The 21,230-nt window shown below is 50.5% G+C and overlaps 1 protein-coding gene across 1 annotated transcript in view; it reads left to right on the top strand.

Annotated features, from left to right (window-relative positions):
• The window catches only part of LOC133357948 (alpha-N-acetylgalactosaminide alpha-2,6-sialyltransferase 2-like), a 28,720-nt gene extending 8,385 nt beyond the window's left edge, over positions 1-20,335 (top strand). The window contains exons 2-9 of the mRNA XM_061576154.1: positions 313-442; positions 4,421-4,592; positions 5,502-5,685; positions 11,628-11,766; positions 13,838-13,941; positions 14,501-14,584; positions 18,253-18,352; positions 20,099-20,335. Of these exons, the coding sequence (XP_061432138.1) occupies positions 313-442; positions 4,421-4,592; positions 5,502-5,685; positions 11,628-11,766; positions 13,838-13,941; positions 14,501-14,584; positions 18,253-18,352; positions 20,099-20,275 (1,090 nt within the window). The 3' untranslated portion in view covers positions 20,276-20,335. The remainder of the gene's footprint in view (positions 1-312; positions 443-4,420; positions 4,593-5,501; positions 5,686-11,627; positions 11,767-13,837; positions 13,942-14,500; positions 14,585-18,252; positions 18,353-20,098) is intronic.
• Positions 20,336-21,230: the final 895 nt, after the last annotated feature.

Here is a 21,230-nt window from a genome sequence, read left to right as displayed (position 1 = left end):
GTCACGTAGAAGGGAAGTAATAAAATAATAAACATAAAACATAATAAAACAATTCTCAACGACGTTTCGGCCACAACGCAAGCAGCCGTCCTCAGGTGAAAACCAGGTCTGTCGAGGCGACAGCGTCTGAATGAAGATGAATCCCTGCAGTCACGAAAGCTTTAAATCGAAATACATCACGTATGTTGAACTTCTTTCGCACCGCACATGTGGCCAACCGCGCTAATCGGGCGACAACCACGTGACGCGACGGGGATCCACGTGCGTGTGCGCCACGTGTCTTCCATGTCGCTCCTTTGTTGCCCCACGCAGGGAACCCCGCGAGATGCAGGACACTTCGTGGCCTGCGCTAAGACCCACGGCGGCCAGGAGACCCAAGGCGACAACGACAGCCATGCCTCTGGGGGACTCGTACCCGCACGACGACACCTACACGCATTCTGTAGGTAGAGCTGGGTGACTGGTACCCACACAATGACACCTACACACGTTCTGTAGGTAGAGCTGGGTGACTGGTACCCACACAATGACACCTACACACGTTCTGTAGGTAGAGCTGGTGACTGGTACCCACACAATGACACCTACACACGTTCTGTAGGTAGAGCTGGTGACTGGTACCCACACAATGACACCTACACACGTTCTGTAGGTAGAGCTGGTGACTGGTACCCACACAATGACACCTATACACGTTCTGTAGGTAGAGCTGGTGACTGCCACCCACACAATGACACCTATACACGTTCTGTAGGTAGAGCTGGTGACTGGTACCCACACAATGACACCTACACACGCATTCTGTAGGTAGAGCTGGTGACTGGTACCCACACAATGACACCTATACACGTTCTGTAGGTAGAGCTGGTGACTGGTACCCACACAATGACACCTACACACGTTCTGTAGGTAGAGCTGGTGACTGCCACCCACACAATGACACCTATACACGTTCTGTAGGTCGAGCAGGCTGACTGGTACCCACACAATGACACCTACACACGTTCTGTAGGTAGAGCTGGTGACTGCCACCCACACAATGACACCTACACACGTTCTGTAGGTAGAGCTGGGTGACTGGTACCCACACAATGACACCTACACACGTTCTGTAGGTAGAGATGTTATCTTCCTCGCCTGGTATGCAGGAGCTCGCCGGCTTGATCCCGATCCTGATGCCCTGTGCCTCCCGATTTGCACGGTTGGCTACGTATGGTACGAAAGAAGTTCAACATACATACTAGGAGTGTGCGTGTCTCTCTCTCTCTCTCGATTCCCGTGGTCGCGTGGATTTTTCCCCGGGTCCTCCGGGTTTCCCCTGCACATTTAGAATCAACTTCACGTGTTTAGAGTATTTGGCTGCTTTGAATGTCCACGTGATGACGATATGCCATTTTGTTGAGCTTTCATTTGCGGCCAGGTATCTTCTTAAAATATCTATCCAGCCACAGTGGGTGAAAATTAAAATAAATACGTTGCGTAGTTTGACTTTGAGTCTGCCGTTCTGGGGACCCGAGTGTGTGCACACCGTGGGGCTTGTCTTAAACAAGCGGACACCTCTTCATGGTTCTTTCGGTAAAGTCACGTAGAATGGAAATAATGAAATAATAAAAATAAAACATAATACAATTATTCTCACGACGTTTCGGCCACAACGCAAGCAGCCGTCCTCAGGTGAAGAACAGGTCTGTCAGAAAGACAACGTCGTGAGAATTATTTTATTATGTTTTATTTTTATTCTTTTATTATTTCCATTCTACTTGACTTTACCGCAAAGAACCAAGAAGATCAATCCCTGCAGTCACGAAAGCTTTAAATCGAAATCGGACACCCGTTAAAGAGAGCTTCACAACTCATCGGATTTCTCGATTCTCTCTCCACCGCCCGCTTCTGGCCCAGCATTTTTATCAATCGGTGCAATGTCGGGAGTGTGGTGGGGGTAAAGTATGTGTTACTGCCTACTCCTTTCATGATATCTGGAACGGCGTGGAAGAGTTTGGCCCAAATATCCATCCAGGGCCCCCTTTCCAACAGCCGTGGCATGAGCAAGCAAATCCGCAAGACCTCCAACCTTTTGATAAAAAGCATTTTTGTTGGTTTCTCTCCAAAAGGTGTGGCATGACGCTTGGTTAATCTGAGCCTTGAACGATGGGCCCACATTCGCAATGCCACGCCTTGGGCTTAGCATAAATGCCCTGTCAGGCGAAGTCCAACTTACGTAACCCGAGGGTGAGGTCTCCTTTATGTAATCACAAAGTTCACAGCCTCCCACCACCCTGTGCTGTTGCACTCGGCTCTGCAATCTTGCAGCTGCATAAAGATGGCGCCAATTCAATCGATCGCTCCGTGAGGATGGGAACGCGATACAAATGTACCACGAGAACAAGGAACAAGCAAAGCAGAAGCAAACTTACACACTCGACGCATTGGTCATTGGTATCACCGTAGTCTTAACAAACTTACACACTCGACACATTGGTCATTGATAACACCGAAATCTTAACAAACTAACACACTCGACACATTGGTCAGTGACATCACCGTGGTCTTAACAAACAATAGCCCCCCCCCCCCCCCCCGTCTGTAATTGGTGATAGTTTCGACAATTCACTGTCTACGTAACGCGCACACACACATCAGGTTACGACTGACTGGTCATTCACGCCGCTCGGCAGAGTGAAGGGACATTTGGTGGAGTAAGGTCCATCACCAGAGTAGGGTCCATCACCAGAGTAGAGTCTGTCACCAGAGTAGGGTCCATCACCAGAGTAGGGTCCATCACCAGCGTAGGGACCATCACCAGAGTAGGGTCCATCACCAGAGTAGGGCCCATCACCAGAGTAGAGTCCGTCACCAGAGTAGGGTCCATCACCAGAGTAGAGTCTATCACCAGAGTGGGGACCATCACCAGAGTAGAGTCTTTCACCAGAGTAGGGTCCATCACCAGAGTAGGGTCCATCACCAGAGCAGGGCAGCTCCATTTGTCGGCCGTCGCTTCACGGCGTTCGCTCGTTAAAAATCACCAACTTGCTACCCGTCGTGTTTGGCTATCGGCGAATCCCACCTGGGACTCTACGCGACTCCGTCGAGAGAGATAGAGAGACAGAGAGATCAAGTGGCAAGAGAGAAAGTGACAAGATCAACTAATGGGATAAGGTAATGTGGTATAAAGCAACGAGATGTATTGATGACCTGTATTGGTGACATGTATTGATGAGAGATAAAGTGACGAGAGAGAAAGCTTGTCTGCGTATTTATTCAAGGCAGTTCATTATATTTATTTTAATTTACAATTGTATTACAACATATGTTTACTTGTTTGTCTTATTATGACAATTTCGACGCATTTAAGGACTTATTTAAGTGTTTATTTAAGGTAACTCGTAACAAAGATAGGTTTCCGTAGGCCGAAATCATTATCCGCTGTTCACGAGCATCTCAAGAACGTATCCCTCATCGCGAACAACGGTGCGATTAAATGACGGTCACGTTAACGATATACCGCTACGCGATTTAAAATGCAACATTTTGCCATTCAAACAATCCACGACGTGCACTGTGCAGTCGCTCGCCGTCGCCACGAAGCAGAGAAGGCGGATTCTTAAACCCTTCCAAAGGTTTCGCTTCATCTTCCAGGGTGTCTGGGGGTCCCAACCCAGAAAAAAACATCTAAATAAAAAAAAAACTAATTTCCTGCCTAAAATATTAAAAAATTCCCCAACGCATGGGATGGACTTTTTATTTATTTTTTTGACAATAATGTCTAAGTGTATATTGTATCACATTGCTTTGTTTTTACCATTTCTTGTTTCATTGCTTGTAATGGCAGAGATTAAGGATTCATAAAGTACAACCATAACCACAATCATATAAAAATAAATCAATGCATTGATTTATTTGAAGACAAGTCCAGATATTGTGGCCAAGGTTTAGCAAATTGTTGTTTTTACTATTTTTTATAGCAATAAATTTGGGGGGGGGGGCATTTTGAGCATATTTGAATATTGGAAGGGGGGGTGTGTGTGTGTGTGTCCCAATATATATTATAATGACGGCCTTGTCTTCTTGGTTCTTTCGGTAAAGTCACGTAGAAGAGAAGTAATAAAATAATTCTCACGACGTTTCGGCCACAACGCAAGCAGCCGTCCTCAGGTGAAAACCAGGTCTGTCGGGGAGACAGCGTCTGAATGTTTTCACCTGAGGACGGCTGCTTGCGTTGTGGCCGAAACGTCGTGAGAATTATTTTATTATGTTTTATTTTTATTAATTTATTACTTCCCTTCTACGTGACTTTACCGAAAGAACCAAGAAGATGAATCCCTGCAGTCACGAAAGCTTTAAATCGAAATGACGACCTTGGTTTGCACGCACGACAAGCTGCGCGTGCCGATTGCCTGTTGTTTCGCTGCTGCTGGTGCAGGGGTGCAAGAACAGCGTGCGTGCGCTGGCGCTGCATGCCGACGAGTGGCTGCGCGCCGCGTTCATCCCGGACACGCGCGTGCTCGCGTGGAGCGAGCACGCCACGCCGCAGGAGTACGAGCGCCTCAAGCGCTTCCAGCTCATCTACGGCTGGGGCGGCAAGAACTTCTCGCGTGAGTGGCGGTGGCGGCGGTAGTGGTGGTGGTAGTAGTGATTGGTGCTGGTGGCTGTGGTGGTGGTGGTGATAGTGGTGGTGCTGATGTGGGTGGTGGTGGTGGTGGTAGTGGTGGTAGTGCTGATAGTGGTGGTAGTGGTGGTGCTGATGTGGGTGGTGGTGGTGGTAGTGGTGGTGGTGCTGATGGTGGTGGTGCTACTAGTGGTGGTGGATGTGGTGGTGATAGTGGTGGTGCTGCTGGTGGTGGATGTGGTGGTGGTAGTAGTGGTGGTAGTGGTGGTGCTGCTGGTGGTGGTGGATGTGGTGGTAGTAGTGGTGATAGTGGTGGTGGTGGTGGTAGTGGTAGTGGCGGTGCTGGTGGTACTGGTGGTGGATGTGGTGGTGGTAGTGGTTGGTGCTGTTGGATGTGGTGGTGGATGTGGTGGTGGTGGTAGTGGTGGTGGTAGTGACTGTGCTGATGGTGGTGGTGGTAGTGGTGGTGGATGTGGTGGTGATGGTGGTGGTAGTGGTGGTGGATGTGGTGGTGATAGTGGTGGTGCTGCTGGTGGTGGATGTGGTGGTGGTGGCGGTGCCAGTAGTGGCGGTGCCAGTAGTGGCGGTGGTGGTGGGAGTGACAGTGCTGGTGGTGGTAGTGGTGGTGCTTGTGTTAGTGGCGGTGGATGTGGTGGTAGTGGTGGTATTGGCGGTGGTAGTGGTGGTGGTGGTGGTGATAGTGGTGGTGGATGTGGCGGTGGTGGTGGTAGTGGCGGCAGTGGTGGTAGTGACAGTGCTGGGTGGTTGTGGCAGTTCATCTTCGCAGCAGCTTGTTCATGTATCAAGACGCTGCTTGGTTGGCACGTCGAACTTCTTCTGCACCGTACGTAGCCAACCGACACTAATCGATCACCACCCCCCCCCCCTCTCGCAGTCGTGGCCAACGCGCTGCGGCTGCTCAACACGAGCGCCAATCGGCACATGTTCGACGACTGGAGCCAGCGCTGGAGGCGGCGGCGGGCACCCCAGTGCGTCACGTGCGCCGTCGTGGGCAACGGCGGCATCCTCAACGGGTCGCGCATGGGCCGCGAGATTGACAAGCACCACTACGTCTTCCGGTCAGCGCACCCTGTCTCTCTCTCTCACCGCCCCCCCCCCCCCCCCCGTTCTCTCTCTCTTACCCCCCTCTCTCTCTCTCTCTCTGCCCCCCCCCCCCTCCGTTCTCGCCCCCCCCCTCACTCTCTCGCTCGCCCCCCCCTTTCTCTCGCCCCCCCTCTCTCTCTCTCTCGGCCCCCCTTCTCTCTTTCACCGCCCCCTCTCTCGCCCGCTCTCTCTCGCCCCCCCTCTCTCGCGCTCCGCCTCTCTCGCCCCCCCTCTCTCTCGCTCCCCCCCTCTCTCGCCCCCCGCCTCTCTCGCCCCCCCTCTCTCTCGCCCCCCCTCTCTCTCGACCCCCCCCTCTCTCGCCCCCTCCCTCTCTCGCCCCCCCCCTCTCTCTCGCCCCCCCTCTCTCGCCCCCCCTCTCTCTCGCCCCCCCTCTCTCGCCCCCCCCTCTCTCTCGCCCCCCCCTCTCTCGCCCCCCCTCTCCCCCTCCCTCTCTCTCGCCCCCCCCCTCTCTCTCTCCCCCCCCTCTCTCTCACCGCCCCCTCTATCTCCCCCCTCTCTCTCACCCCCCCTCTCCCCCCCTCTCTTTCTCCCCCCCTCCTCCCCCCAATATCGCGTGACGCCGCCGTTTGGGGATTTGTTGTTGTTGTTTTAGTTTGTTGTCTTTCCACCTCGCCACACCCGCCACACCCACCCCACCCACAACGCCGCACCTCGGCTTGGCCACGTGCGTTGAACAATCAGTGTCGATTTACAAGTGTACAGCTGCAGTGGATTCTTAATATCGGAAGGAAGAGCATTCCAGACGGCCACAGAAGCGCGTCTGAAAGGGCCGCGGTGCGCTTTCAGATTGCCAGCCTAAAGACGCTGCGATGATTTCCGGAGTTTGCGTGGTGGTGGTGGTGGTTTCTGCTCCTTGACGAGACCCGCTAGCTATTGTGGTTGGTTTGTGGCGAGCAAATGGGTCTTGTGTAAATCCCCACGACGTGGCTTTTAAAAACCAGCATCGACCTCTTGCAGAAGCCACGCCGGGGACGTGTGACATGTTCTAGCAGAACGGCGAGCACTCTCGCATCGCGTGAAAGCGCCGCGGCGTGGTGACCGTCTTCGTTGCATGGACAGACAAAAGACGCTGCTAGCGTTGATTAACCGGAGTTCGCGTGGTGATGGTTTCTGCTCCTTGGGATTCATTTGCGGTGAACACTTTGCGTGTAATGAGCGCGACCTTTAAAATATATTTGTTCAGCAACCAGAAGCCCATGCAGCTTGACGAGCACTGGATGGACACGTGTCTTTCTCTCTATGTTATTCCAACCGTGCATGCAATGTATCATCCATAATCCTCATTATTATTATTATTATCCATTAGTGTATTAAAAAATAACTACATTGGTCAACACACTTATTCTGGCATAAGGTATTCCAACGGTTTTAATGTAGTTTTGGGGTGCTGATTCCAAATCTGGCATCAGTTTTTGTCCATCACATCAGGTTTTTGAAATATCAAATATTGCATTTTCAATAAAAACTGCCGAAGAAAAATATTACATAAATGTGGATAGCTACATAAAGTGATATTATAACACACTATCCTAAAAATACAGCACCATATTTTAACACTAAAGCAGTCACTGACTCGCAACAACTTGCAATCACAAGTGACAGAGTTAATTTCTGGTAAAATCAATGAAAATGGGGTATGCCGATAGCATTAAAATTAGATATGATAGAGCAAATCTGAGATCAGATTTGGAATCAGCACCCTGAAATTAGTCTAAAACCGCTGCAAAAAGTCCAGGCCAGAAAAAGAAAAAAAAAATTGTTGACCAGTGTTATAGATGATATTTGGACCGCACGGTTCAACTGTTAGCAACACATTTGCTCGTGTGCTTAAGTTTGCTCAACGGAAGAGCGGAACCCGGCTTAAGCCAGATTAACTCCCAGCGCCCCCCTCGAGATCGGGCACATCTATCGAAATCGGCTGAAGAATCCTGTAAATCACGTGACCTTCTGTGTGGACACCCACACTCTGTGAACCCCTTTCCTCTCATCTACGCATCTTTCTCTATCAATCAATCAAGCAAGCCTTGATTTCTGTTGCACTATTTAGCGCAAAAGATGCAATTCAAAGAGCTGTACAGATAAAATAAAACATTGCGAAAAGACTAAAGCTCAAGAACAATAAAAGCAATTTCCATACAAACAAAATTGCAAAAAAAATATTGCTGTGGTTTTCCCACACGATGATGATGATTGCTTGTGTTGCAATCGAAACGTCGTGATTTGTTTAATTTTATTTCTAACTACGTGACTTTACCGAAAGAACCAAGAATATGAATCCCTGCAGTCACGCAAGCTTTAAATCAAAATCTTAACACATATTTTGTTGCCAGAAAAAAGGGGAAAACCTCTTCTCATACAGACACTATCCCAACCCCAAACCCCGTCCCCAACCCCTATCACTACCAATACCCATATCACCAACCCGATCACTACCCCAACCCCTCCTTAACTACTCACGCCTGCCCTCCTGTCACCATCGCTTCACCACAACGTTGAATAACAACCACCCCACGTTAAAATATCTCAGCCACTGCCACCTTGTGTACACTTTTGTAAGTATTGTAAAGGCGCCTTTGACCAGAGGTCACAACCGGGTACCCGATACCCGTACCCTACCCGATACCCGGCTACCCTTACCCGGCCAGGTACGGGTACGGGTACCCATTTGTGACCCTGGTGCGGCCGGGTACGGGTAAGGAATCAAAACCCGTTTGCGACCTCTGCCTTTGACCGAGTAAGGCGCAGCTGCTGCATGAGTCTGTGTAAGACAGGATGGGTTTACTTCGCTCATGATCAGAGGGGAAGGGACACTTTCACCGATAAGACATCGTCAGTGTGAGTGAGGGGGCCGCCACACCATTTGAAACCATCGTTGGGTTTGAGAGCAGCACAATGATGATGATGGGGGTGTTGGCACATTTGTGTATTGTCAGGGGGGAGGGAGGGAGGGGGGGGCGCATTGAAGGCCACCAGTGGCCCACCAGTGGCCCTTGCAGTGAAGAACGCCGCTTCAGACTGCCCAAGGGGAGTTCACCGTTGTGCCACGTGACTTCTTATCGCAACGGGGTCGCGGGGTCAACGTTCAGAACCACTGCGGCGGTTGGAACGATGGCCGAATTTCCTGAAGACCCCCCCCCCCGCGCCCCCCCCCCCCCCCGCGCCCCCCCAACAATCGCTGTCCACCCAGCGGGTACTGAATGCGTGCGCCGCCAAAGTCTCAATTCGGTTGGCAGGTTGAGTGTAATGGGGGTCAAGTTTTGGGCAATTTTCCCCGCCCGGGCGTGGGAGAGTAGCGGCGACTTTCTCGCGGGGGAGAGAGACCCCTTCCCGCCAGCAAGTGGCGTGAGTGCGCAATTGCAGGGCGGCGCCTTTAACTGTTTTTTTACGTGGCTTGTTATCGTTAAAAGCTGACAAAAAACTAAATAAATTATTTTTTTGCCGGCTAAGGTCCCACTGAGCTGCGATGTACCTATGTTGCAGAAGCGACCTCGCCATCACACTTAATAGCTCAACGGAAGTGGCTTATCATCATGACGGGTACATTTATAGCAGCAGCCGAATACTCTGAACGCACGTGGTTGATTCTAAATGTGGAGTGAGTGAGACCCTGGAAAAAAAATCCACGCGACCACGGGGAGTGAGAGACAGAGAGAGAACACGCGAACTGTAAATACACAGCAGGTGTTCAGGTCTGGATCGAACCCACGACCTCCCGTATACCAGGCGAGGTAGGTAACATCTTGCCACCGTGACACCCTTACAACAGAGGTCGCAACCGGGTACCTGATACCCGGCTACCCGTACCCGGCCAGGTACGGGTAGCCGTTTACGACCCTGGTGCGGCTGGGTACGGGTACGGGTAAGGAATCAAAACCCGTTTGCGACCTCTGCCTTACAACCAGGATCTATAGGGCCAATTTAAAAGCCTCCCCCAACGTTAAGCAACGTCAGGGGCTGACCCACGTGGGTGGAGGGATATTTCATCGCGGTGGAATGCTCCTTGGCTCAGCCATGGACTGATGAGATCCAGACACGGCAGTGATCCACAACGTTTGTTTAAGACGAGATCGCGGCAGTGACGTGCGTACGTCCGTACGCATGTTGAACTTCTTTCGCACCATCGTACTTAGCCAACCGCGCTAATCGGAGGTGCGGGGGTGAGGGGGGGAGGACAACGAACTAAACACCAAAAGCAGTTCCAAAGGAATAATTAGTTTGTAAATCTTGATGATTTGAGAGTGCATAGCTCCAGTGGCTTCGTAATATCGGAAGGAAGATCGTTCCAGACGGCCGCAGACGTGCATCTGAAGGCACGCGATGTGCTTTCAGATTGCCAGCCAAAAAGCCACTGCAAGGATTACACTGGTAAACAAACAAAAAAAGCATTTTTTTCTGGCCTGGACTTTTGCAGCTGTTCTAGGCTAATTTCAGGGTGCTGATTCCAAATCTGATCTCAGATTTGCTCTATCACATCTCATTTTTATGCTATCGGCATACCCCATTTTCATTGATTTTACCCGAAATTAACTCTGTCACTTATGATTGCAAGTTGTTGCGAGTCAGTGACTGCTTTAGTGTTAAAATATGGTGCTGTATTTTTAGGATAGTGTGTTTATAATACAATTTTATCTAGATATCCACATTTATTTAATATTTTTCTTATTCAGTTTTGATTGAAAATGCAATATTTGATATCTCAAAAACGTGATGTGATAGACAAAAACTGATGCCAGATTAGGAATCAGCACCCCACAATTATCTTATAAACCGTTGGAATACCTTATGCCAGAAAAGTGTGTTGACCAGTGTTATCGGAGTTCGCGTGATGATTTATGCTCCTTGACGGGATCAACAAGGCAATCTTGGTTCATTTGTGGTGAGCAATGGGCATTTGCGTAAAATCCCCACCAACGTGGCTTTGAAACCAGGATCTCAACCCCTTGCGCAAGCCACACAAGGAGAGATGACATTCATAGCAGAACCATGAGTACTCTTGCATCGCGTGCTCAAGGTATGTTTTTGGCAACGGACCTAGACGGGTTACTCACGGATCCGAGCGCTGAGCAAGCATCGCGGAGATACGATATACGAAACCAAGTTTAATCCTTCTTGGTTCTTTCGGTAAAGTTACGTAGAATGGAAATAATAAAATAATAAAATAAAGCATTATAAAATAATTCTCACGACGTTTCTCTCGGTGGCGAGATGTTAACTACCTCTCCTGGTATGCAGGAGGGCGTGGGTTTGAGCCCGACCCTGACACCTGCTGTATATTGCTAGTGCCTCCTCCATCCACCTCCTCCATCCACCTCCTCCATCCACCTCCATCCACCTCCCTCTCCCTGGCTTTGTGATTGCCGATCACGTGACGTCGGATCAGAAGTGAATTTCTCGAGTAAAGATCACGTGGCTTCGGCTGCTGTTGCTTTTGCTGTTTCTTCTGTTCTTACTATTGCTGCTGCTTCTGCTGATGTTGCTTCTGCTGCTGCTTCTGCTATTGTTGATGTTGTTTCTGCTGCTGTTGCTTCTTCTGCTGCTGCTCCTGCTGCTGTTACTTCTGCTGTTGCTGATGTTGCTACTGCTGATGTTGCTGCTGTTACTTCTGCTGTTGCTGATGTTGCTACTGCTGACGATGCTTCTGCTGCTGCTGCTGATGTTGCTTCTGCTGCTGCTACTGATGTTGCTGCTGCTGCTGCTGATGTTGCTGATGTTGCTGCTGATGTTGCTTCTGCTGCTATTGCTTCTGCTTCTGCTGATGCTGCTGCTGATGCTGCTGATGCTGCTCCTGTTGCTGCTGCTGCTGATGCTGCTGCTGATGCTGCTGCTGTTGCTTCTGCCGCTGCTGCTGCTGATGCTGCTGCTCATGCTGCTCCTGTTGCTTCTGCCGCTGTCGCAGGGTGAATGCCGCGATGACGCGGGGCTACGAGGATGACGTGGGGAGCAGAACGAGCTTCTACTTCTTCAGCACCAACACGATGCGCAACTCGCTGGGCCGATTCCGCAAGCAGGGCTACACCTCGCCGCCCGACACGCCGGTACGGAGCACCTCGCCCTTCACTGCCCGTGCCCTTCACAGCCCGTGCCCTTCACAGCCCGTGCCCTTCACTGCACATCCCCTCCCCCCGTGAGCCACGGGCTGACCCTAGAGGCGCGATCCCGTACACACGGGACACGTGGAGTCCACGTCCTTCACACCTCCTCAATGCCCACGTTAAGGAGAGTTTCACGACAACATCTCTCGTGCGCGAAGCTGAGAACCCCTTAGAAATCTCAAAGTTCATCCTGCAAAGTCCCATCGCAATGGAGACAAACGCAAACAAATGGACAATTTCGATTTAAAGCTTTCGTGACTGCAGGGATTCATCTTTTTGGTTCTTTCGGTAAAGTTACGTAGAAGGGAAATAATAAAATAATAAAAATAAAATAATTCTCACGATGTTTCGGCCACAACGCAAGCAGCCGTCCTCAGGTGAAGAACAGTTCTGTCGGGGAGACAGCGTCTGAATGACACACCACCAGGCTTGGAGCGACTATTTAAGCTGGGATGGAGGGGGGAAGGGCGCCTTGACAAAATAATTTGTATATCAAGAGGAATTTAGCATATTTATGGGAAATGCAGATATGCGATTAGTACTACTTATTTCCATTCTACGTGACTTTACAGAAAGAACCAAGAAGATGAAATAGACGAACAATGTTATTTTTTCTCCCCCATTGAAACGGCCGTACGCCGTATGGACCTGACAACTCGCCACTTGACTCAGCTGCCTGTCTGTCTGCCTTGTTCGTCTTGTTCGTCTTGTGTGTGTTTGTGTTTTTGTTTCCTTTCCAAAATTTGGCCCGTCAATGTTTGTCGAGTTGGCTCTGGCAAAAAAAAAAAAACACCACCCGGCCACGCGGCCAAGTGTCCTGTGGCATCACGTGACTAGAGCCACGTGGCCCACAGGGGGGGGGGGGGTCACCTGGGGGAGTGGGGGTGGGGGGCGAGTGGGGTGGGGGTAGCCCCCGGGGGGAGGTGGGGGGGCATGACACCTGGTGCTGTTTGTTTACACGGCACGCGTGCGGCAGGGGAATGCTTATTGTGTAGCCCTACCCCTGTCTGTGAACCCCTACCAGCCCTACCCCTGTCTGTGAACCCCTACCAGCCCCTACCCCTGTGTGTGTACCCCTATCAGCCCCTACCCCTGTGTGAACCCCTACCCCTGTCTGTAAACCCCTACCAGCCCCTACCCCTGTCTGTGTACCCCTACCAGCCCTACCCCTGTGTGTGTACCCCTACCAGCCCCTACCCCTGTGTGAACCCCTACCCCTGTCTGTAAACCCCTACCAGCCCCTACCCCTGTCTGTGTACCCCTATCAGCCCTACCCCTGTGTGTGTACCCCTACCAGCCCCTACCCCTGTGTGAACCCCTACCCCTGTCTGTGTACCCCTACCAGCCCTACCCCTGTGTGTGTACCCCTACCAGCCCTACCCCTGTCTGTGTACCCCTACCAGCCCTACCCCTGTGTGTGAACCCCTACCAGCCCTACCCCTGTGTGTGAACCCCTACCAGCCCCTACCCCTGTCTGTGAACCCCTACCAGCCCTACTCCTGTCTGTGTACCCCTACCACCCCCTACCCCTGTCTGTGAACCCCTACCAGCCCCTACCCCTGTATGTGAACCCCTACCAGCCCTACCCCTGTCTGTGAACCCCTACCAGCCCTACCCCTGTTTGTGAACCCCTACCAGCCCTACCCTGTGTGTGAACACCTACTAGCCCTACCCCTGTCTGTGTACCCCTACCAGCCCCTACCCCTGTCTGTGTAGCCCCTACCCCTGTGTGTGAACCCCTACCCCTGTCTGTGAACCCCTACCACCCCTACCCCTGTCTGTGAACCCCTACCAACCCCGACCCCTGTCTGTGTACCCCTACCAGCCCCTACCCCTGTCTGTGTAGCCCCTACCCCTGTGTGTGAACCCCTACCCCTGTCTGTGAACCCCTACCACCCCTACCCCTGTCTGTGAACCCCTACCAACCCCGACCCCTGTCTGTGTACCCCTACCAGCCCCTACCCCTGTGTGTGACACCGCGGGAGATCGTGACGCCGCTCGTTGTCGCTTGCAGGAGACGCGCTACGTCTTCATCCCGGACAGCACACGTGACTACCAGATGGTGCAGGCCGCCATCACCAACACGCCCGTCACCTCTGGACGTGATCGCTCAAAGCTGTGAGGACCCCCACCGGTTCCCTTTCCACGTGCACATCGCTCCACACCTCCCTGCTTATACATCTTTAGCCAAGGCCGTCATCTTCTTGGTTCTTTCGGTAAAGTCACGTAGAAGGGAAGTAATGAAATAAAAAAAATTCAACATAATATAATAATAAAACATAATAAAATAATTCTTGCGACGTTTCGGCCACAACGCAAGCAGCCGTCCTCAGGTGAAGAACAGGTCTGTCGGGGATGAGAGCGTCTGACGCTGTCTTCACCTGAGGACGGCTGCTTGCGTTGTGGCCGAAACGTCGTGAGAATTTTTTTCATTATGTTTTATTTTTATTATTTTATTATTTCCCTTCTACGTGACTTTACTGAAAGAACCAAGGAGATGAATTCCTGCAGTCACGAAAGCTTTACATCGATATTCAAAACACATCCCCCCCCCCCCCCCCAATATTCAAATATGCTCAAAATGTGTCCCCAGCAATATATTGCTATAAAATAGATTTTTTTCATTATTGTGGTTATGGTTGTACTTTATTAATCTCCCTCCGCATGCATCTCGCAGGCCTCCCAGCTACTTTGGCAGCGCTCCGGGGCCTGAGAAGTTCAAAATGCTCCACCCCGACTTCTCCCGCTACCTACGGAACAGGTTCGAGGTTTTTTTCTTTCTCCTCGTTTCAACGCTTTTATTGAACTTGTTGAAGGTTTGCTCTGCCCGTTCTACTCGGGAGGGTCTCGTCTGGACCCCCCCCCCCCTCCGGCCGACTCCCCCCCCCCCACCCCCTCCCCACTCACTTCCTCCGCCATACAAGCTGGGAATCGTTCACCCCCCCCCCTCCCGCGTCGCTCTCGCCATGTGTTGTTACAACAACAACAGCAAAGCATGAATGTTCTACAGGAGCGATTTTTCCCATGTAAATGAGACAATAGATGATTTCTTTCCCCCCACCACTACCACTTCCCCGGGTTGTCAACACCCACCCACTACCACCCACCCACCCAACCACCCACCCACGCACCCACCCATCCACCACCCACCCACCAACCCGACCACCCATCCACCCACCCACCCGACCACCCACCCACCCACCCGACCACCCACCCACCCGACCACCCACCACCCACCCAACCACCCATCCACCCGACCACCCACCCACCCACACGACCACCCACCCACCCGACCACCCACCCACCCAACCACCCACCACCCACCACCCACTTTGTCCCTCGCGTTAGGAACCGCAGGTGCATGTAATCAATAATTTTGTTATATCTTAACTGCAAACTACTAAAAATAATATCACAAAGGTTTTCATTTTGGGGTGGGGTGTATGCCCCCTCCCCTCCATCTCCCTGCAAACTCCACCCCATGAGCGGGCGCTTTGTTCATGTGCACAGCAAAAAATTAAATAAAAGCATTTAAAAAGAAGGGTCTCGACCCGATCTTCAAAGACTTTCGTTTTAGTTTTATGATCAGGTAGGTCACCTGCCATATTTTTGCAGTTGGGGAGGGGGGGGGGAGAGGCGATGGTTTGGCCAGCGTGAGTTTTATTATTTTATTGGAAATGCCGGAGAACTGCCCGGCATGGAAAACTCGCACGCACAACAGGATGAGAGAGAGAACTTTTTTAAATTTTTATTTTACCAGCTAATGCTCCACTGCTAAGCTACGTAGATATTTTTCGGAAGCGACCTCGCGATCGCAAATGACAGCTCATCACCACGTGGAAATTTGTAGCAGCAGGAAAATGCTCTGAACACGTGGTGACGTTGATTCGAAATGTGGAGGGGGGGAAAAGCGGAGGAACCGGAGAAAAACTCCACGCGACCACGGTGAGAGAGAGAGCTAGAGAGACACGCAAATTCCAAATATACAGCAGCAGGCGTCGGGGTCGGGATCGAACCCACGACCTCCTGTACACCAGGCGAGGTAGTTAACATCTCCTAGCCACCGTGATGATGATGAGAGAGAGACACGCAAACTCCAAATATACAGCAGCAGGCGTCGGGGTCGGGATCGAACCAACGACCTCCTGCATACCAGGCGAGGTAGTTAACATCTCCTAGTCACCGTGATGATGATGAGAGAGAGAGACACGCAAACTCCAAATATACAGCAGCAGGTGTCGGGGTCGGGATCGAACCCACGACCTCCTGCACACCAGGCGAGGTAGTTAACATCTCCTAGTCACCGTGATGATGATGATAAGAGAGACACGCAAACTCCAAATATACAGCAGCAGGCGTCGGGGTCGGGATCGAACCCACGACCTCCTGCATACCAGGCGAGGTAGTTAACATCTCCTAGTCACCGTGATGATGATGATGAGAGAGACACGCAAACTCCAAATATACAGCTGCAGGCGTCGGGGTCGGGATCGAACCCACGACCTCCTGCATACCAGGCGAGGTAGTTAACATCTCCTAGCCACCGTGATGATGATGAGAGAGAGACACGCAAACTCCAAATATACAGCAGCAGGCGTCGGGGTCGGGATCGAAACCACGACCTCCTGCATACCAGGCGAGGGAGTTAACATCCACACATGAGTAAAGGCAACCGAATTGTGAATCGAACCCATGCCCCCCCCCCCCCCTTTCTAGCAAAACAAAAATAGGAAAACAATGAAAGGGAAGCTGGCGATGGTGGTTATTGAGTGACCCGTACACCGCATACACGCGCATAGCTGTTAACCCCTTATCAGCGCCCTCCCTTGTCACAGAACAATTCAGAACGTATTGGTCACCCCGTGCCCCCTTATACATCTCAACGTTCATCCTACAAAGTCCCATCGCAAGGGAGAAACACAAACGTATAGACAATCACCACTACTACACCCACCACTAGTACACTCACCACTAAACTCACCACTACACTCACCACTAGTACACTCACCACTTGTACACTCACCACTACACTCACCACTAGTACACTCACCACTAGTACACTCACCACTTGTACACTCACCACTAGTACACTCACCACTAGTACACTTACCACTAGTACACTCACCACTTATACACTCACCACCACTACACTCACCACTAGTACACTCACCACTAGTACACTCACCACTAGTACACTCACCACTAGTACACTCACCACTAGTACACTCACCACTAGTACACTCACCACTTGTACACTCACCACTAGTACACTCACCACTAGTACACTTACCACTAGTACACTCACCACTTGTACACTCACCACCACTACACTCACCACTAGTACACTCACCACTAGTACACTCACCACTAGTACACTCACCACTAGTACACTCACCACTACTACACTCACCACCACTACACTCACCACCTCTACACTCACCACTTCTACACTCACCACTAGTACACTCACCACTAGTACACTCACCACTAGTACACTCACTACTAGTACACTCACCACTAGTACACTCACCACTAGTACACTCACCACTAGTACACTCACCACTACTACACTCACCACCACTACACTCACCACTAGTACACTCACCACTAGTACACTCACCACTAGTACACTCACCAAGACACTCACCACGACACTCACCACTACACTATACACTACACTCATACATACCTGTCAACCCCTTATCAGTGTCCTACTTCATAACAGACCAATTCAGACAGTATTGGTCACCCCGTGCCCTCTTATAAATCTCAACGTTCATCCTACAAAGTCTCATCGCAAGGGAGAAACTCAAACAAATAGACACACATTTATTTTGCCCGTATTGAAACGGCTGTACGCCGTATGGAACCATACCTGTCAACCCGTTGTCATTGCCCTACCTTATTACACACCAATTCAGACATCATTGGTCACAATGACGACTGCGACGTTTTTAAATCCTTTATATTAAGTTCGCATGCTTGCTTGCTTGCGTGCTTGCTTGCTTACGACCGTGCAAATCTTTCAGTCGTTTTTTAACCCACTTCCCGTGATCCAATCGAGCTGACATTTTCCACACAGACTCGTTGTGACAGACAATTAATGTTCGTGAAAAAAAATTCCCCAAAATTTTACACTTTTTAGGCAAAACATTTTTATTTTACATATATTCAAATAGAACTCATTCATCGCTTTGGCTGAACGTCAGAGTGTAAGAGCCCAGAGCGTAACCCCTCCGCAGGCCGTGGCGGAGTAGCGCAGTTGGTAGCGCCCTCGTTTCCCATGCCAAAGGTCGCGGGATCGATCCCCGCGTCCTCCACAGGCGAATATATTTTTAAATCCTTTATATTAAGTTCGCTGCCATGCATATAAAGGATTTATAGTGAAAAACTTTGTTTTTACGGGTTATACTTTTTTATCCCCCACAGATTCATGATGTCCTCGCGGCTCAAGGGGCGTCTCCGCATCATCTACAGGCCCAGCACGGGAGCCATGATGCTGCTCACCGCACTGCACACATGCGACGTGGTGAGCTGCTCCAGAAACTAAAGGCATTTTTCTTTTTTTAAACTAAAACTTTTTTTAAAAATCCTTTATATTAATCATAATCAACGTGTTAAACCTTCATATTAAGTTCGCTTGCGCGCTTACGACTGTGCAAATCTTTCGGTCGTTTTTTAACCCACTTCCCGTGATCCAATCGAGCTGACATTTTCCACACAGACTCGTTGTGCGTGACAATTAATTTTCGTAAAAAGAATTTCCAAAATTTTACACTTTTTAGGAACAAAAAATTACATGTAATTACCAATTGCTTAATGGTGCCAAGCAATCATCTGACCTATAGGTGGCAGCCATCTCAAGCCAAAGGACGAGAGGACTCTAGCCGCCACGCATATAAAGGATTTATAGTGAAAAACTATTTTTACAGGTTAATTTTTTTTTCTTTCTCCCCTCCAAATTTCGAATCAACATCACGCTTTCAGGGTGTACGGCTGCTTTACATTTCCACATTATAACTGCCACTTCGTTGAGCTGTTTTTGTGGACAGGTCTCTTTTGAAAAAGAGCTGTATACAGTAGCTCAGTTGGCCTTACCTGGTCATGTAAAATAATTCCAGATTTGAAGTTTTCGTGACTGCAAGGATTCATACTCTTTGGTTTTTTCGGTAAAGTCACGTAGGTAATGACTTCTTGTCTCGTTGTCTGTTAAAAGCTCTAACGGATAAGTGGAAATCCTCCCCATATTGGGCATTAATTCCAGATTTGAAGTTTTCGTGACTGCAAGGATTCGTACTCTTTTGTTTTTTTGGTAAAGTCACGTGACTTTACCGAAAAAACAAAGAGCATATAAAATAATTTAGTAAACCCCCATCACCACCCCTACCCCTATCACCAAACCTATTACTACCCCAACCCCTCCTTAAGCACTCACACCTATCCTCCTAACCGTCACCACAGTTAAACAACCACTTTGAAGAACAACAACCCCACAATTTATTTAAACCACTATCATCTAATGTACAATTTTAATTATTATTGTAAAACGCATTGGACTCTTAAGACGCTATATATATATACATCTATATAAGATAAGAATCGATTCTTGCATTGAATTGTAGGCCTCAGTCATGATGAGGATGAATCGTTATTTAACGGTTGGGTCAATCCTCGCGATCGGCTGGGTCATGAAGCCCGCATGCCCAGCCACCGCATGCCCAAGCAGCTTCTCTATCGCCAGATAGAGGGGCCTAAACGGGCACGACACGGGCTGGAGAAGAGATGGACTGATGCGGTACGGGAGGATGTGGAGCTGAGTGGACTTGCCGACGGTACCACTTGTGTCAAGATCAGCGTCCATGGAGGAGGCTCGTGAAAGACGCTACTGCTGCTACTGAGCAGTTGGAGGCAGTTGCCTTCCAACAACAATGGAGGGCAGAGGAGCGACCTTCACAACAATGAGGGGAGCACCTGGTGGCTGAAATGCAGCAAGTTGGCACAGTAGGGGGCACAGCTGGTGCATGAGCCAGTCATCTCCATCGGTCAACCCATGGCACCTGCTGGGTCTGTCCCGTGATCTCCTGCGTCAGTGAAACCTTCGATAAATCACGTGACGGCCTCAAAGTGCACCTGGCCTGGCACAGGCGCCGTGGTGACATCACCGTCGGTTACGTGGTGGACTGACGGTTGTTTGGTGGCCTTGTTCCCTTCCTCGCTGTCGTCGCCGTTGCTGCTGCTGTCGCTGTCGTGACCGCCGTGTGTCCGTGTCTCCCAGGTGGACGCCTACGGGTTCCTGACCAAGGACTACGCCAGGTACTCGTGCTACTACTACGACAAGGTGAAGCGCGGCGTGCCCTTCGTAGCCAACCACGACATGAAGCTGGAGCTGGTGCTGTGGGCGCGCCTGCACAAGTCCAAGATGATCCGACTCTACATGGGAAAGGGCAATTGATGCGTGACGAACTGCGAAGCGCGCTGAAGAGTGGTGGGGTAGGGGGGGGCGGGGGGTTGGGGCCCGACACGGAGCATCGGGTTTGGTGGGGGGGGGGGGCTTGGGGAAAAGTGTTCGTCGAACTGTCACTCACCCGCCCACCCGCTTCGAGCCGCAAACTTGGCCGCGTTTATTCTTGGCCGTGGTTAAGTTGCCGCGGTTATTCCGGAGGTCGGTTCCTGCGGACGACGGAGCCGGGCTCGGAGGCGGAATGGCAGAGCGGCGGGTGGGTTCAGGGGGCGTCTCCGGCAAAACGCGGCGCTCACCGTGAAGCAGTGTGCCAGTGCCTACCAGCCAGGACGCGGTTTAACCGGTGTTTAGAAGCCCTAATTATTATTATTATTGTTTTTCTTATTGTTACGACGATTCTGCTGAGTCTCAAGACTTATGTTTTCCTTTCCTTAGCATCCATCCTCCGACAAAGTCGGTGGAGAGTTTTAGGCTTGGCCTTGAGTCTTGGAGGCCAGCACGTGCCATGGCCTCAATATAACAAAAAAAATAGTTTTTTTTTTGTTAGTTTAACACATAGCAACGTTTTTGGATTTAGATCGCGTTATTTATAAATGTGTCGTAACCCTCCACCACCCGACACGGCCAATCAGTAAAAAAGTGTCACGTTGACAAAAGACAAATAGTTAACTGCTTTAGCCCACCGGTGTGTTGAAGCCACAACATTTACAATTTGAGTACGACGTTTCGCTGGTAATTGCATCCAGCATCATCGGGCATGGTGAGGCTCTGCTGTGTCTCCCGTCCTTATATAGAGCAGCAGCAGGGTGACGTCATCATTTTTTTTTTTGCTTCTCAAAACGCTGGAGAATTTTCAACGCTCGCAGATTCATACACGGAGGCGCGGGGAAACTGCAGATGAGCTGGAAGGCAGTCAAAACTGACACTGTAAAGTGAGAGAAGGGGT

Source organism: Lethenteron reissneri, chromosome 60, assembly GCF_015708825.2.
Source record: "Lethenteron reissneri isolate LAM-NWPU_2019-01 chromosome 60, ASM1570882v1, whole genome shotgun sequence".
NCBI lineage: Eukaryota > Metazoa > Chordata > Hyperoartia > Petromyzontiformes > Petromyzontidae > Lethenteron > Lethenteron reissneri.
Note: the sequence above shows the minus strand (reverse complement) of the source record. Positions and strands in the feature narration are given on the sequence as shown.